General features: G+C 38.6%; 1 protein-coding gene across 2 annotated transcripts in view; it reads left to right on the top strand.

Annotated features, from left to right (window-relative positions):
- Positions 1-280: 280 nt before the first annotated feature.
- stard13b (StAR related lipid transfer domain containing 13b) overlaps positions 281-16,844 on the top strand; it is a gene marked incomplete at its 5' end in the record, with an annotated part of 46,037 nt that continues 29,473 nt past the window's right edge. The window contains 2 exons of one of the 2 annotated variants that reach the window (XM_079247046.1): positions 281-388; positions 4,736-4,769. In XM_079247046.1, the coding sequence (XP_079103172.1) occupies positions 4,736-4,769 (34 nt within the window). Of the gene's footprint in view, positions 389-4,735; positions 4,770-16,360; positions 16,608-16,844 lie in introns of those variants that run through there. The other variant, XM_079247044.1, reaches the window with a different exon arrangement.

The raw sequence follows: 16,844 nt of genomic DNA on the forward strand, positions 1-16,844 counted from the left end.
CTTTACTGGGATATTTGACAAGGTCATAATCTCTGTCCCCTCAAAAGAAGATCCACAGAAACGGGCTCCTTTGTGTTCCTCTGTCAAGCTGAATTGAGAGTAGAGACTTTGCTTCCCCAGTCGCTGACCTCAGCCTCCTGTTTTCTTTTCCCTTGGCCACTGTTGAGTCCATCCTGTCCTGGTCTCTTCAGGCCACACAGGGACAGACCCGATCTTGATTGTTGTTGTGATGTTGTTGCAGTGGGGTGCTGTTTCAAAGTCCACACTGAGCCAAACCCTGAACGACAAGGTTCTCTGCAGACCAGACCATAGGGAATGTCAGAGCCGAGACGGATCCTCCGCTCCTCGCAGCTCCTCAGCAGGAACAACGCAAAGAACCAAGAAGACGGTAAGTTTCTTTAAAAGTCTGCCTCCCAGCAGTGTCTTGTACAAGAGATGAAGTTCTATTCCCCAAAGCTTCTTAATTTATTTGAGTATGAAACCAGATTTCTTTCTTCAGCTCAGATTTGGATTTAAACAGTTTTGGGTGACTGCCATGACCCGCTTGATCAGAAGATTAATCTAAAGTTTTGTCAGTGTGTATCTGGGATGTCTTCTCTTTCTGTCCATCCTATCTTGGCAACTCCCGGCAGTAATAAAGAAAATATAAAAACATATATATCTATTGTCTTCTAAATAAAGGTCAGCTTGAGGTGAAAAGATAGTTGAAATAAGAATAATTTTTCATCAAAGAACAAATCAGACTTTCTTGTAAATATGGTTCATGACCACATTTACAAAGAAACACCTTCACAGTTAATTATTTCAGTGCTGTGTCAGTTTGTTTAAGCAAAACAAAACCACAAAACAAACCCCTACAGAGATATAGCCTTTCTGAGGGTAAATCCAGCATCAAGCAGTTGATCTATTCAGATTCTCTTATGTCCTGTTGCTCTTTTCTCTGTGTACATGTAAATATTTGCAGCTTGTGTTTGCAATAAAGTCAGCTAAAGTACTCAATACTTCTGAGAAAAGTATAGAAATGTCAGTATTCAGCTTCACTAAAAGGAACAGACAGCTGAGAGATTTTTAGAATGAAGGGCGGGTTTTATTCAAAGCTTCTCAGGGTATCCTTTGTACTCTCTGATGGCTCTGATGGAGTGGGACGGTAAACACCAAGCTCATAAGAAAAGCACTCAGTAGAATGCTCCATCCACACTTTCAAGCATAAGTATTATTTGGTTTAGCTATGAAGCTAATTTTAAGTGAAGTTTAGATCTTTCCAACACATGCCACCTGTCTTTTTGTGGACCCATAACTAGCTCTTGAAAATGACAACAGCACTGGTTAAAACTTGGCATCCTGACAGCTGGGAATCATCACACATGTTACAGACCAGAGTATTTTGGCTGCAGCGACCTTGACTATAATGAGATCACATGTTGTCCAATGATGACTTGCTGCGGGGTGTCCAGCAGTTATATAGCAGTATAAAAAGAGCAGTGAGTATTGTCAGATGATGTAAGCCTCAGCAGAGCAGGAGCCAGAAGCTGATGCAGCCTTCTGGCCGCTCATTCAGCTCATTCTATTTTACACTAGGAATAAACTTAATTAATTTGATTTAAAGACTTTTATTGTCAATTGGCTAAATGCACAGGACATAAAAGGGAATTGAAATGCTGTTTCTCTCACCAAAAGATGAAAGATGTATAGATTTACTGTATAATCTCTCAGTGAGCTCTCATAGGGATTCAGACAGACAACCATTCTGATTCCAATGCTGGCTCTGTCTGATAAACTTTCTGCTTTCTGGCACAACAGCCCTTATTCATACCAGCTTAATTGGAACCAAAGTGGAAGGACTTTACTCCTCTGAAGTAATTGCATAAAATTGCAGATCACATATCTGTAAACTTTGCTAAATTGTTTAGTCAACCTCCTGTCTTTAACCCACCTTTCACAGTGTTCAGCTGTAAGACAGACATGTAGCACCATGTCCAGCTTCCCTTTTCTCCAAGTTGTAAGTCAGGTCAGGTAAAGGCAGCCCTTGCCCACTGCAAAAAGGTTCTTGTTTAAGCCTGAACTGGGTGGACATTCACACAGTGGCCTTTCTGTGTGGAGTTTGCTGTTCTACTCATGTATGCGTGGGTTCTCTCTGGGTATTCTGGCTTCCTCCCACCGTGCAAAGACATGCATGTTAGGTTAATTGGTCACTTTAAATTCTCCTGGGGAATGAGTGTGAGTGTGAATGGTTGTTTGTCTCTCTGTGTGGGCCCTGCGATGGACTGGTGACCTGTCCAGGGCGTACCCTGCCTCTCGCCTGCTAGTTGCTGGGATAGATTCAGGCTTTCCTGTGACCCTGAGTTGGACTAAGCAGAATAGAAAAATGAAGGAATATAGAAAATACTTTGCCACTGAATAGCAGGTTGCAAATAACTGTACAGTAAAAATTAAAATATCCTTCTGTAATTTCGCCTAACTTCCCATAGATAAAACTGGTATGTATATATGCTTTATATATATATTTCCCTTTGAACAATATCTTCTGCTGAAATGCCATTCTGCCTGCTCTGCTGACTGACATTTTTAAAAGGTGTCTTTTATGATGCCCAAATCCATTTAATTAAATAATCTCAAACTAAAATCTTAGTAATTTTATGTCTACACTTTGACAGAATGATTTGCTGCCTTTCTTTTATTAAGTTTGTAATTATAGATTAAACATTGTAACGTTTAACTGCTGATAGACAAAAGTTAGTTTAGTAAAATATTTTAGAGGAATATATAAATGTTTTTTTTTTTTTATAATATGTTAAAAATTTGTCAATTACCTAGTAAAAATGTAATGAAAGGATAAGGGGAAAGCAGCCCTGACTGTATTTATGTTTAGATGGTTGTTTTGCTGATCGTCGCAAAGTGATTCTGTTGTTTGGGGATGGAGACATATTTGGGTTGAGGATTCCTACTATTAAATGCTGTTGACAGACATGGGCTCTACAGGACATACTGGTGTGTCACTCAGACTGACCTGTCCTGTAACCTTTTGTTGATTTGTTATTTGTGATGGGGCAGCAGTGATCAGTCAGCCACACAGACCTGCTACATCAAATAAACATCCCTGACAGGAACATTGTGCATCTCCGCTGTTCAAGATGTCACTTTTTTTGACCTGTAACCTTAGACACTTACCTAACTGTGACTGGGCTGAACTGGGACTATGGGGGGTTTTAATGAGGGTCAGATCTTGAGCAATGCCAGGATTAAATACTTTTTCCTTGCAGTAGAGGAAGAGAGAGGCATGGTGTTTAAATGTTTGAAGCCTTGTCCAATCAGTACATCTCCTCTGGGGCACAGCATCTGGTTTTTGGGGTTTAATTTTAGTTTATTTCTGAAACTGGGTCTGAGACAGATCCAGAAGGCCAAGTCAGTATGACCATCGCTTTTACAGAAAGCACTTGAAAGCAGAGATAACGACCCTGCTTGTGTTCCTATTTCAACCACTTTTGAGCTGTGTTGCAGATATGTTTAAATCTATGATGAAATTCTGGCAGACTGTGCCAAATCTCACAGTCAATAATGAGGGACCCATCATGGCTCTACTCAACTCCACTGTGTTTAAGCAGAGGTAAAAAAGGGATTCATGAGGGTATGAGTCATACTTTTACAACCCTGTTTTTCTATCTTGATTCTCTCAGAAAGTTTGTTTTTTTCTGTGCCTGGAGATAACTGAGTGGCTGAGGCTGCTGACCCTGGAGCTACCCCTGGTGGTTCAGGCCTGAAACCTGCCAGAAATGTGTTGGCTGTAATTGTTGTTCTGCTTGTATTTGCATAAGTGCAAACCTTTGTCATAGAAACCTGCTTTTCTTTGACCTCATTTTCCACATGGCCCTAAAGTGTCCAAAAAAACCATCCGCAAACTCACCATGAAAACTTTACCAATTAATCCCTCCAGTCATGTTTTTCTTTTTTCTTTTTTTACTACTGCAACAGCATGGAAGCCATGTAGGTCGCTCATCTAGCACACTTCTTCATACACTGCAGGTATTTCTGCTGCCATGACAACGTTGTAGGGTTGCAGCCCTCATTTAACATGCAGCACATGACTAACGATACTTATTCCAACTTAGCATGTCTGCAGTGGCTTCTCTCTAACAAAAAAAGGTCTGATCAGCAGCACAAGGGCTGATTGCCAACTGATAGTTGTGATGGAGGATCAGCAGAATTACAGAAAGGCATCCCGGGAGTTCATGCTGCATTTTGTCTCTGCCAGGGAGAAATGTAGAAACAGGGCAACCAAACAAGCACATAAATCAGAGCCTTGGGCCACAAGGGGGAAATGGAGGAGAGAGAGTTGGGCAAGAGTCGGGAGGAGATCCTGACTATTCCAGATCAGGAAAAGGTTTTCAGTCCCCTGGCCTCTCGAGTTATTTAGGACCTCTATTTCCAGTACTTTTAACTATGTGTAAAACAGAAATAAAGTGATTTTGAGGACATAAAGGATAGCTTCTGTTATATTTCTACATTATACACACATTAATCATTTTCCCAATACAGCAGTATGTTGAGTGAGTAGTACACTACACATTTTCCAGATGATCTTGTTTTGGTTTGAATTCAGAAGTATTAACAAAAACAGCCAGCTGATAGGCACATCATTGCTTTTTATTGACTTTGCTGTGTTGGAGACTACAGGGATGCATATACCACTATACCACCAGCTATAGTTACTGATGTTTGTCTCTTTTTTACCTTACAGATGTTCAATAACACAACCAATTCGACAGGTGCAGGTAAGAAATGATCTGTTTTCTATATGACATATTGCTTCTGTTTGTTTGATGACTATCATCACAGAGTAGCAAGCAGAGCTTTTCATCTTTAATGCTTTCTTATGTTGTTGCTTTTACCCATCCACAAACACACACACTTCAGGATAAGTGGAATGTCTAAATTGTGTTTCTCTTCCTGGCTTGTGCCTGTGATGTATTAGCAAACTGTAGAGGATGATTTTTCTGGTCTCTGCTCAGTGCATGCTGGGCGTTCAGCCAAAGACCATAAAAAGCTGGTCAAGAAAACGCATGAGTAAATGTGATCGCGTTCTAGACTAAATGGATATTAGAGAGGTAAATGCTTTAATTCCAACCCCTTATGTTTGGCAGAGACTTGCAGACATCAGCATGCATGCACCTGTATGTTATTGCTACCTGACTCTTGATGTCATGATTTGTTCCTTTCTGTAAATGTTTTATATAAGAGGGAGCATCTAATTACTGAGGACTTGTTTAATTTAATTTAATCTCTGGAACCAAATGAAAGCTGGTTATGCAGCATTTTTTTTTTCCATTCTAGAAAAGGAAGATTTCAACCTTTTTGTCTGATGGGATTTTGTGTTACACCAATCCTGAAATTGTGAAAACTCACAAAAACCCTTTTTAAATGTTGTGTTTACATGTGGATCAGATAAAAGCCTTGATAACTTGACTTAATTGCTCTTTCTGCGTCTTATAAATCATTTTCTGTAAATTAAATGATTCTGCCTGGCATATAAAAATCTCTCTCCAAGCTCATCGTGGAGTCTGTCCCTGCTTGCATAGCGGCTCAGACTCCAGACAATAAGACTGATGGCCACAGGTGTCGGCTCCTTCCCTCTCAGACGGTGTCTCGAGAATGTCCAAGTGCACATTCTTTTATTTTAAAGGCTCTTTTACATGTTGGTCACTTGGAGGGATGCAGTTAAAATTAGGCGGCATGCCAGATCATTGTTTCTGTTTTGCTGAGGGGAAATACTTCTGAGGTGCCTGGTGTGATGTGGTTCTTGGCGGGCAGCTGTGGGATTTGGGCGGATGCCATTTTAGACTCAGGTTGCACTCTCACATGACCTCGGTTTTACATGATGGTATCACACAAGTAAACATAATAGTCTGGAAAATATTCCATGTCACTTTTATGAAGCAGTTAACTAACGTGTGGTCCACTGGTGAATTATGAGGTATGCAGTAACAATAAATACTAATAGTAATTTTTGCAATTGTGAGTGTGAGACCACTGTGAATGACATCAACAAGTACATCCACACTGCTGTGATTTTCACTTTTATACATTTGTTGTTATATTTTCTACCATATTTCAGGTACTGGAAATAAACTAGACCTCAGACAGTGTCACTGTCAGCTTTAGTTTGTTGGAAAATGAATGAAATGTCAAATTTTTCACTCTGAATCCATTAATGAAATGGTTTGGAGAATGATAATATAAAAAGAAGAAAGCTGGCAGAGTCACACACATTAGGTGTGATATTTCCTGGCCGTATTTTACAGCTGGGCTGCAGAAAACTCATTTTATGACACAAGTATGACACAGTCAAATGGTTCTCAGTATCAAGCATACCAACACTGTCCACCTCATTAAAATGACATTGTACAGCAGAAGAAAACACGTTGCTCAGGTCTCTTTCCAAAACAGAAAAGCAGCAATTAGAAATCTGATGGTGTGTTATGTTTATAAATGTCCAATGCTAACTGCTTGTGTGTGTTCATGGAGTCTAATCCTGTTGAGCAATAGCCTGCTTGTTTGTCTTACACTCTGACAAAAGGCACTGTGCCATTTGGAAATGAGATACTGAGGGGTAAATTCAACAAATTGCTCTTCCTGTTATTTATTTAATATCATATGAAACATTTTTGGAGAAAAAAAAAAACCTACTCACACACAGCCGACCATTTAACTCTTTTTAGTTTTAGCTGATCCTGAAGAAAAAGGCCAAACTTTGATCTCCATTTCAAATCTGTATATGGATAAGCTCAGAGACCATATTTGCATAGAGATGAGGGGCAAAAGAAAGTTAATCCACCGCCTGAAATGTTTATTTTTCTATGGGCATTATTCATTTAATGGAGCATTTTTCAAGTCTTGAGTATATGAAGGGCCAAAAGTACCTCATTCCCTCTCGTATGGCTTAATTTGCATGAAAATCTATTCCCTACAGCCTCTTTAATTGCAGCGTGGAAATTAATGACTTTCTCTGGTGAGAGGAGGCAGCTACGTTCATTCTTAAAACCTGCTCAAGTTAATCATAAAGAAAATGGACAAAAGCTGCCAAATCGTGATCAGAGATACAGTAAAAACAAGAGGAACAACTATTACTACCCATTTAAACTATATAATGGACAGAAACAAGGTTTTGCAGGAATGAATAATGTATGTTTTGTAAATGCATTTGTGTCTTTTAAGTTTCAGACAGAAGGTTAGATGAACAGAAAAAACAGGGTGCAAAGAGAAGCAGTTATGCAGAACTGAGTGACTTTTTAAATGCATAAATATTGCTCATGTGCTTTGTTATGATAAACATCACCTTCCCAAATGTCAGTCAGAAGGAAAATTACACAAGTGCAGCTTAAACGGCACTCTGTGGCCTAGAACTGTCAGGCTGAGGCTTCCCACTCAGCTTGTGAGGTTTCAAACAGGCCGAGCACATTTACACAGATCCTCTCTCTGAATAAATATGCTAATCTACTTTCAATGTGGAAATCGGTAGCAGCTGATTAAAAGAAAAACAAAGACGAAACTCTGTGAATCCCTTGGAGACTTCTTTCTATTTGTAAGGAGAGAGATGTAAAGCCTTGTGTCCTTCACACATTGGTGTGAATGACTCCAACAAAAAAGCTACAGAAAACAAGGCAAGGGGATGTCTTGAGTGTTTCAGTCAAGCTTTTTTTTCCTTTATAGTAAGTATCAGATGTCTGTTTTCTTTGGGCTTCCAAAATAAGCCTGCTTTTATCCCATTTTGGGGCCTTCTAATAAAGTAGCATGTTTTGGTTTTAAAAGAAGCATCTTTGGCAGATGTGAAAGTGAGTGGAATTGAATAGTAATTGTGTGGGATGTAAATTCCCACAGAATGTTAACAATACATGTCTAATAAAGAAAAATGGTACAGGAAGCATGTTAATTTTAGAATCTTATCCCAACCTGTGCCAAATTTAGGTCAGAGTGGAGGCTTTTCATACCGAAAGGTAACATCTATGCAGCAAATTCAGCTTCACTTACATGTATAACATGTGCATGTATAACAGTCTCCTACAGAAAGGTAGATATAAGAGAAGGTCTAGAATGTTTTTTTTTATTGTTTACAATCCAAGTATTAATGACTCCTTACCCTCCCCTGCATACTTGTATAAGGACAGTTTCTCAGTTCAGTGGTGGATACAACTAATTACATTTTTATCCATGATTTACAAACTGGATATGTTTTTTGGATGAAAATCTATCTGGTCGACATTTGGTGGCAGGCAGGATACGGGCTGATCAGGAATCAGTCACAAAGATGCAATGGACATGTAGTCTCTCCACACTGAAAAGCCCAGGCAGCCAGAAGGGTCTAACTCAGAACCTCTGCACTTGAGGTGTGACAACTAATAACTCTCATCATTTTAGTTATTTACTTATCAATAAGTAAAGAATTAAAATAACAAAGAGAAGAAGAGATAGGCCCTGATGATTTAGATTAATTGGACAATAGAACAACAGTCTTTCTTCTGACTCCCAGCATGAGAATGACCAAAACAAGAATCCCACTCACTGTGAAGTGTGGGTCCCTGTGTGCAAACAAAGACTATTATAAATCCCCATTCCAGCCATAGAAGATGAACCAGTGGGTATTATATAACGTCCATGGCTACTCATGCACCACAGCAGTGTTGTCTTATCTATGTTTTGCCTCCTGCACGCTCCTCAGCTGTTCTCAGAGTCCAGAACTGCAGGCTCACACAGGGTCACTGCCTGCTGGTGGAGGCAGGCTGTGACCTGAAACAGCTGCAGTCTCTCTCTGCAGGCCTGTTAAGGCCTATAATATAGACTTCTTTTGACTCTGTGGCACTTAGTTTGGGATAGATTATTTAATCTGACACATATTAAGAGCATTTAGAAGCAAGTTGATGGGATCTGTATTAAATTCACTGAGAATCTGAATTTATAATTATTTCAAATCCCAGGTCTTTTTTCTTTTATTAGGATAGTAAATGTCCAAACCCATGTAAGTGTCACAATGTTTTCCAGGGATTGTTCTGCAACAAATCATAAGATTTGGATGCCTTTTTGTTTGTTGTGTGGATGTACAGTAAACAGCTGCTGTGTTTTCACTTCAGTAGCACCACTCAAAAAAGCACATATAAATTTATTGTATATGGCCAAAATTGTAATACATTGTTTAGTCTTTCTTATATTGAAAAGTGCATATTTTTATTAAAAAAAGAAGAAGAATGTCTTTCCTAAGCTGAAATTGACAGCTGAACTCATCCTTTTTTTCTCTTTTGGAAGGTTAAAGATGTATCTATACTTTTGACTCTGTTTCTCAATTGATTGTAAAGTTATCAATCATGGCAACAAAAAAATCAAATGCACTGTACATTTTTTACATAAGATTTTAGAAAACACAAAGCAATGCACAGAACAACTCAAGAGAAGTCAATTTTTTACAGTATATTTTCTGCTTTATGTTTCCTAAAATGTTTATTTTCTTTGCTGTCAGATCCATTGTCATCTTACCTGGACTGTATGCTATAAGGGTATTCTGCTATCAGAAGGAAAATGGCTCTCTTTTTTTTTCCACAGTTTTTTTTAAATGGCCAAAGATTTTTTATCTGCACTGACTACGAGGAGATATGAGCTGCACATTGTGAATTTTGATTTTAAACTGCAGGGAAGTTTCAGTTTCATGAGACCGTTCCTTTATTTTCTCTCCTCATCTGTGTGTTGCAGCGCAGGTGCCAGAACCGTGACATCATGGTCTAAAATTATAAGCCAGTCGTCATTCGTAGATGCACCCCAGAATATAAAGGGTGCTGCTGGCATGACGAGTGCATGAAAAATTCCACACATGGAAAGATGGAAAATGACTTGTGGTTTCCTGAGTGCAGAGGCCAGCTTGGCTGTTTCACTGGAAAAGTGAGAGAAGGAAAAAAAAAGAAGCCTAGTAGTATTTCTGGACTTCTTTTTTTTAATGCATCAAATTTTCAAGGTTGAGAACATTAGAAATCTGTCTAGTTTATCACATCTTAAATATTTAAACTTTTTTTTTTTAATTTGTTTCAACATTTCTCCTGTGATTATTGTAGCTGTAGGCCTACATAATTAAATTTAGGCTTCAAGGCCTTTGAATGAAATAATCATGTTCAACAATCTACATGATCTGTGTGCAATATTTACAGTCAAGTTCAAATCACCTGCATTGTGTGTATTCACAGAGCTGTTTGACCTATCTACTAATTTTATGTTTTTCGGTTTGAGGAAACAAGTTTCATGTTTTGATTTCTAATTATGTCTGCAGTGCCACTTGCAGAAGAAGCAGCTAGTAAGTTCTTTGTGAAACAATTTCCTCAAAAAGACAGAGGTGAGAGTATTTTCTGTGTGTGAGTCGATGTGTGCATATTGAGGCATTTAGGTCTGACCTTTATAAGCTAAGTGGAAGGAGACGCGGGGACTCGTGTTATGATGCAGACCAGCACTCAGCTGTCACCGGAGGAGAAAGCAGAAACAAGATTTAGAAAGTAATAATTAGCAAGAAAGGGTCAGAACACATCAGGGTCCTGGAAATGAAAAGAAACAATAACACCTTTCTTATTCACACTGCAGCGTAAACCAGTCTGATACTTTACGTCATTTACACTGGGTTGGTTTAGATACAGTAACTACATTGGTTAGCTTAGAAACCTCAGAGATTTCCCATATAAACCACAAAGATTCCAGATGTTGCAGGAGGCTGAACCGTCTCCTCCTCCACAGAGACTGAAGTTGTTGCCTCTGCATCCTGACGTTTGCCAAACACATGGCATGGCTCACACCAAATGCTGTGTCTTTTTGCACTGAAGCACGGCGGCAGGTGACTGTACCAGTGGAGATGTACATAGCTGTGCACTTCCACCTGTACCTAGATAACAAAAAAAAAAAAAAAACCTTAGCATGCTCTTAAATAGGGGTCTGTCTTGGGGCAGTGTAGCAGTGCAGCTTTTCTGTGGTTTCAGACCTGATTAAACAATTTGGCTCAGTAATCAAAGAGCAATAGGAGGCAGAGGCTGCGCAGACTTCCTGCATCCTCTCTGGCTCACTGGTTTAAAGGACCAGCAGGGCTTGTTTGTGTCTCAGTTTGAAAACAATACCCACACTGTGCTCATGGTTGATGAGTTGAGCAGAGTAGTTGGCAGTGGTCTAGTTGATTAAAGTTGCACATGTATCATTGATTAAACTGATCTTTTTATTCACTAATATTTTCAGGTGAGAGATGTAGGTCTCCAAATTTACAATAGCTAGACTGGTCCGCCATTCAACATCTATTAGTTTATTTATTTAGGCCTGTTGCCAAAAATAATTTTCTTCCTGAAAATGGAACATGTTGCTTTCTATGATGTGATAGATAAAAAGCTACCTCTATCACATATTGATGTCTAAACCAAACATGTTTGGTTTCCTAAACTTATCAAACAACAAAAATGAGCAAAAAAGAAAAAAAAAAAAAGGTTAGCAAATGAAATTTACATTTCACCGTCACCCACCCCACCTCTTGTTCCTGTGTCCAGGACCAGATGTGTCTCTTCAACATGCACAATTTCAACAAACTTGTGCATGGGAAAAACACTATGATACATCTCACATATGAGGAGTTTTCTTTCTGAGAAGAGAAAAGGAAACTTTACAGTTATAGCATGTGGGTGCACATACATGCAAACAACGAGATTAAAAAATGAGAGGTTCTTCTCAGACCAACACATTTTCCACATTTTGATGTGGAACTGAGTTGATCTGTACATATTCACACCCAAGTTGAGAATTACAGCGTGTTTCCTGTTAAATGCAAAATGTTTTGCACAACTCTTAATATTCTGAGAATCATGATTTTGTGCTCGGTCCTTTGGAGGCAAAATTGTAACAACTTAAAATAGGACCATAAAGCATATTTGTTATTGGTTAGAAGACTTCACTCCAAACTATAGTTTCATTTTAAGCAGCTGTTTTTTTTAAAATTTTTTTTTATTTTTTTATTTTTTGCTTTGGTCTTGTGAGACTCTTAACTCTGGTTTCTCTTAGGGGACAATGTTCATCTGAAAACATAAACATCAACTTCCTGCTTGAACTTGCTTCATAGAGGCTAATGTTGTGCTTTGAGCATCATTAGTTTTTTAATGCAAAGTTTGTAGAAATTAAGCTACATTCAACTTTAACATAACCCAAAATCAGCAAAACATTTTATTTTACATTTGTGAGAATTTAAAAAAAAAAAAAAAAGGGGGGGGGATAAAAATGTACCTCTGTGATTAAATCCTCATTGCTGTGATGGAAACCAGGTGTGGGACAGCAGTGTAAATGTTTTCCCATGCATTTTTGTGGGCAGTGCAGCCTGAACAGAAACAGACCTGACAGCATTACATGCTTTGTCATTCAATTAAACAATAGCCACATACGCTTGTCATGCCAGGTTTGCGTTCTTCTAGCCTCTTTATGCTAAATTTGACCCCTGAAAACTCTTGTTTCTATGTGAGTTTGGTCATATTGGCAATGTGTGTATATATATATATATATATATGTATGTATGTATATATATATATATATATATATATATATATATATATATATATATATATATATATATATATATATATATATATATATATATATATATATATCAATCAACGAGATAATTTAGCACAAGCAGTGAAGTTATGTAATAAACTTCTCCAGTTAGAAGTCAGAAATATAAACAATCTTCAATTCATGATTAATTTCTATTTTGGAAATAGATTTAATGTGAGCCCCTCGTTGGGAATTAACGATTCTATAAAGAACAAGCCTCAGTAAAAGAAGAAACCATGACGTTATAATGGATGGCCGACTAAGAAAACAGAATTAGTGGCCACTTTAAATGCATTGGGACCAAAGTCAGCTCCTCCTCCTCTAACCACAAAATCTAAAGCCAGATATACACCACATATGTGGCTCCTCTGGAAAAATGAACTCAACTTGGGAATATATGGTCAGGAAATTTATAGCACATGCCTGGGATGAGCCCTCAGGGGCCAGGATGGAGGCGGAGTGGAGATCTCCCCACTCCCTGCTCCCTGAGCCTTGTTTCCATTAGTCTGGGAAGTGCAATCTCCCAGACATTTCAAGGGGGCCTGGTGTAAGACCTCCTGGCCAACAACATGACCCATTCACAGAGGAGAAATCGGTTTCCTCACATCTGGGATTTTCCCACTGCAGCCATGGGACAGCATTCCACATCAGTCATCAGACACGGATGGAGGCAACGCATACATAAACCCTAGAACGTAGATAACTCGCATACAAGTAAATATGTGTTTATCTATATGTGTTTATCAAGTTTGGGTGGAGGGGGTGAGAGGATGAAAAATGACCCAGAAAATTTGACAGTTTTCAGGGAAAAAGTGCTCTCTAAAAGCTGAGTGGCCAAAATAAATAAGTGGGTGAGTCAGCGAAGGGAAAACATTCTCAAGCTGACTGATGTTTATTCTCTGAGCATCTGCTATTACTTCTGCTGCCAAGAACTGTTCCAGAGGCTAAGTCATTGTCTAGCCAACATGATCCTCTTAGCAATAATGCTCATCTTTATTGTGTAAGTGGTTTCTTATTAGAGTAGGACAGGAAAAGCAGAGTGGTGGGTTGGGTTCACTGTTCTGGTGTTTCATCACTAGAGAGGTCAGAGTTTTGCTGCTGCACTTTCTCTGTCACTTTTAATCTTTGAAGCTGGCAGGGATGGTGTTTGTCTGTATGTCCATTTCTGCTTCATTTGATGCCTTGCTTGCATTGAGGCATCTTGTTCTCCTTCACCATCTTATTTTTCCTCAGTTAATGGATTTATTTGTTATAATTTTGTGCTTTTTTTTTTTTTTTTTTTTTTTTTTTTTTTTTAAATCAGTATGTCTTTGAATTCCCTGGATGATTATCAACCAAAAATAATATTTACTCAGCCTAACCATGACCCTCAATAAAAAGTCCCCAGATCAAATGAAACCAGTTCTGGACACAGCATGTTAACGTCTCGTCCAAGCTGCATGTTAGCCTGAGGTGTGAACAAGTAGAACTGAAAATTGCAATGTGACTGGTGGTCTATGCTGAATGAAAAAGTGGAATATTTTCACATACATGCTACATTTAAGTTCTGAAACTGTGACCAAATTCCTTAGGTTGAAATGAAAAGCTGCCACTCTCTGTTAGTTCTTTGATTGTGTAAGTTTGGATGTGTTGCTTTCATAAGGAAAACATTGACACTTGATGTTTTCATGTCATAGTAAGATGAAAACAGTTCTCTTGGTTTTTTGAGTGTAATAAGTTCAATTTCACACAGACCAACTAACAAACAGTCCTTCTTTAATATCTCCCAACTTTATGATGAGATATTCACCATGTGGCCTTGTTAAATCATGCTGCTCAGGGACAAATTGGATCTGTTTACTGACTAAATGGAGTGTCACAACTTGATACTTGGATGAAAAATCTACTTGTCTGACGGCTGATTATTTGAGAAACTGTCAGTCTTCAGCCAGTCACTTTGTGTTTTGAGAATGGGTTTAAACCTATTATAATGGTAACCTCAGCTGGTGCCTGAGAAAAGTTTTCATAATATGATATCACTGCTCTTGGGTCATGCACCGCTTAAGTGGGTATACAATAATGGGAGGAAATTCCTTAAATAATTCTGGTAGAACAGTTATTGCAGCTTATGTCTCACAAGCAGCTGCAGTTGTTGCCATACAGACAAACTAATCAGACATGAGCCAAGTTCTTCTTTTGTTTCAGGATATATGGGTACAAGTTTTTTTTTTTGTTGTTTTTTTGTTTTTTAACAACAAAAGTAAATGATCCCAAAACTGAATCTAAGCTCTCCTCTGATGGATCCAAGGAGAACCTCCAGAGCTCTCATTACATTTTAAAACAGCAGAAAACATAGCTGTGATGGGGCATTCCTAATTGTATTTAACAAATAGCTTGCTATCAAGCCTCAGGGGAAATAATGTCTAAAACAAACTTTAACAAGATGCTTTAAAGTTTAAAAAAAAATCAGCATAATTAGGTTCATTATGTGTAATCTGACTTTAGATAGAAGATTTCTTTTTTTTTTTTTTTTTTTTGTCAGTGTTTTAGAAAGGAGCTGGTTTTACCTTTGACATGTTTCGGCTGTCACTTCAGTCCTCTTCAGGAATCCACCAGGGTACCACCACCAGCTGGTTAAGACACGTCATAACAGACGTCGGATGACATTTCTGAAGAAGACTGAAGTGAAAGTCAACACATGTCAAAGGTAAAACCAGCTCCTTTTTAAAAACTTCATTTTGGATTATAAGTGTTTCCTCAAAGCAAAAAGGTCTCCAGTTGGAGGGGGTTGATTGGAGTATTTCTGTGCAGAGTTTGCACGTTCTCTCTGTGTATGGGAAGGTTTTCTCCAGGTATTCTGCCCCCCCCCCCCAACCAGACACTGGGATTTCTATGGGTATAGAGAATGGATAGTTGGATGCTACTGATCGCCATAGAATGAATATTTATGATCATTGATTATTTATTTTTATTCAGTTATATATTTATTATTATTGCTGAATCCAACTAAAAAAAGAAAACAATTAGAAACAACGATTACAATGTGCAGGGAAGACTAAAGGAAGAAGTTATTCTGCTTCAGCAAAACCATGTGAAGGATGTGTGGTCAGGAATGAAAAGGGTCCAGTCATCCTTGTCTTTCTCTCTTTAAACGATCTTGGTGAAAGAAAATTTCTGCTTTTATAAAAATTTCCTCAGAGAAGTTTAGAAAGTTATTCTGCAATAAGGAACATGATGTGGCCTCTAAAATATTCTTGACCTCTTTATAACTTTTGCACTGTTGTGAAATACTGTGAAAAGGTTCTCATAGTTTATTTAACGATAAATCTCTGAAGAAACGTTTGCACACCCATAAAACGAATAATATTCAGTTTAAAAATCAAACTGTAGCTCATATCCAGTCGTCTATATGTCTTTTTGCTCAAAACAGCCATTATGGATTGTTTGAGTCCATCTGTTCTTCCATCTGTTGTCGCCTTTTTTTTTTTTTTTTTTACCTTTGTTGGATCAATACTTTATTCTGAGTTGGTAATTCCCGTGTTTCCTGCAGTACTTGAAGGCATCACCCCTTTTCCCAGTGTGCGCGAATCCCTTCAAACACACAAACGCAGACGCACACACGCACATCTGGTGGGAAGTGTGAAAGCCCGTCTTCGTGCTCTACTGTCACTTTCTCACTTTCAGCCGCTTTATTGACTTCCGTTTTTAACCGACATGAATAAAGTTATTTATTATTTGGCATCAAAAATGTTGACAAACTCATGTGAAGACCGGCCAGCAGAGTGAGGCTTGCTGCTGTTGTAGGAAGAACTTGTAGCCGGGAAAAGGTAACTCTCCGTCGGAGACTAAAAGGCTTTGCGTGGGAATAAGAGGATTTTATTATTACGTTCCGAATGGAGGTTTGGAGATGACTTCTAAGAGAAAATCTGCGAAGTTGAAGCTCCGGCGGTCTTTCAGCGAGCAGCTGCGGAGCTCCACGTCCAAAGCCTGGGATTTACTCTGGAAGAATGTCAGAGAGCGCAGACTGGCAGGTTAGTAGTCCGCTTCAGGAAGACCCTTCAGCCACCACAGAGATGCCCCTCAGTAGACTAACCAGTCCGTTATCTGAGGAATTACACGTGTAATGGTCTTATGTAGCCTATGCCAGTCAAAATCATGCTATTTGGAGAAAAGAGGGACAAAATGGCTTTTATTTGTAGATCCTGACATTGTTTAATTTCCTGGACATAACCAATAAATAAACAGCTGATAGACAAGCCAATAACAAC

Source organism: Telmatherina bonti, assembly GCF_933228915.1.
Source record: "Telmatherina bonti genome assembly, chromosome: 9".
Classification (NCBI taxonomy): domain Eukaryota; kingdom Metazoa; phylum Chordata; class Actinopteri; order Atheriniformes; family Telmatherinidae; genus Telmatherina; species Telmatherina bonti.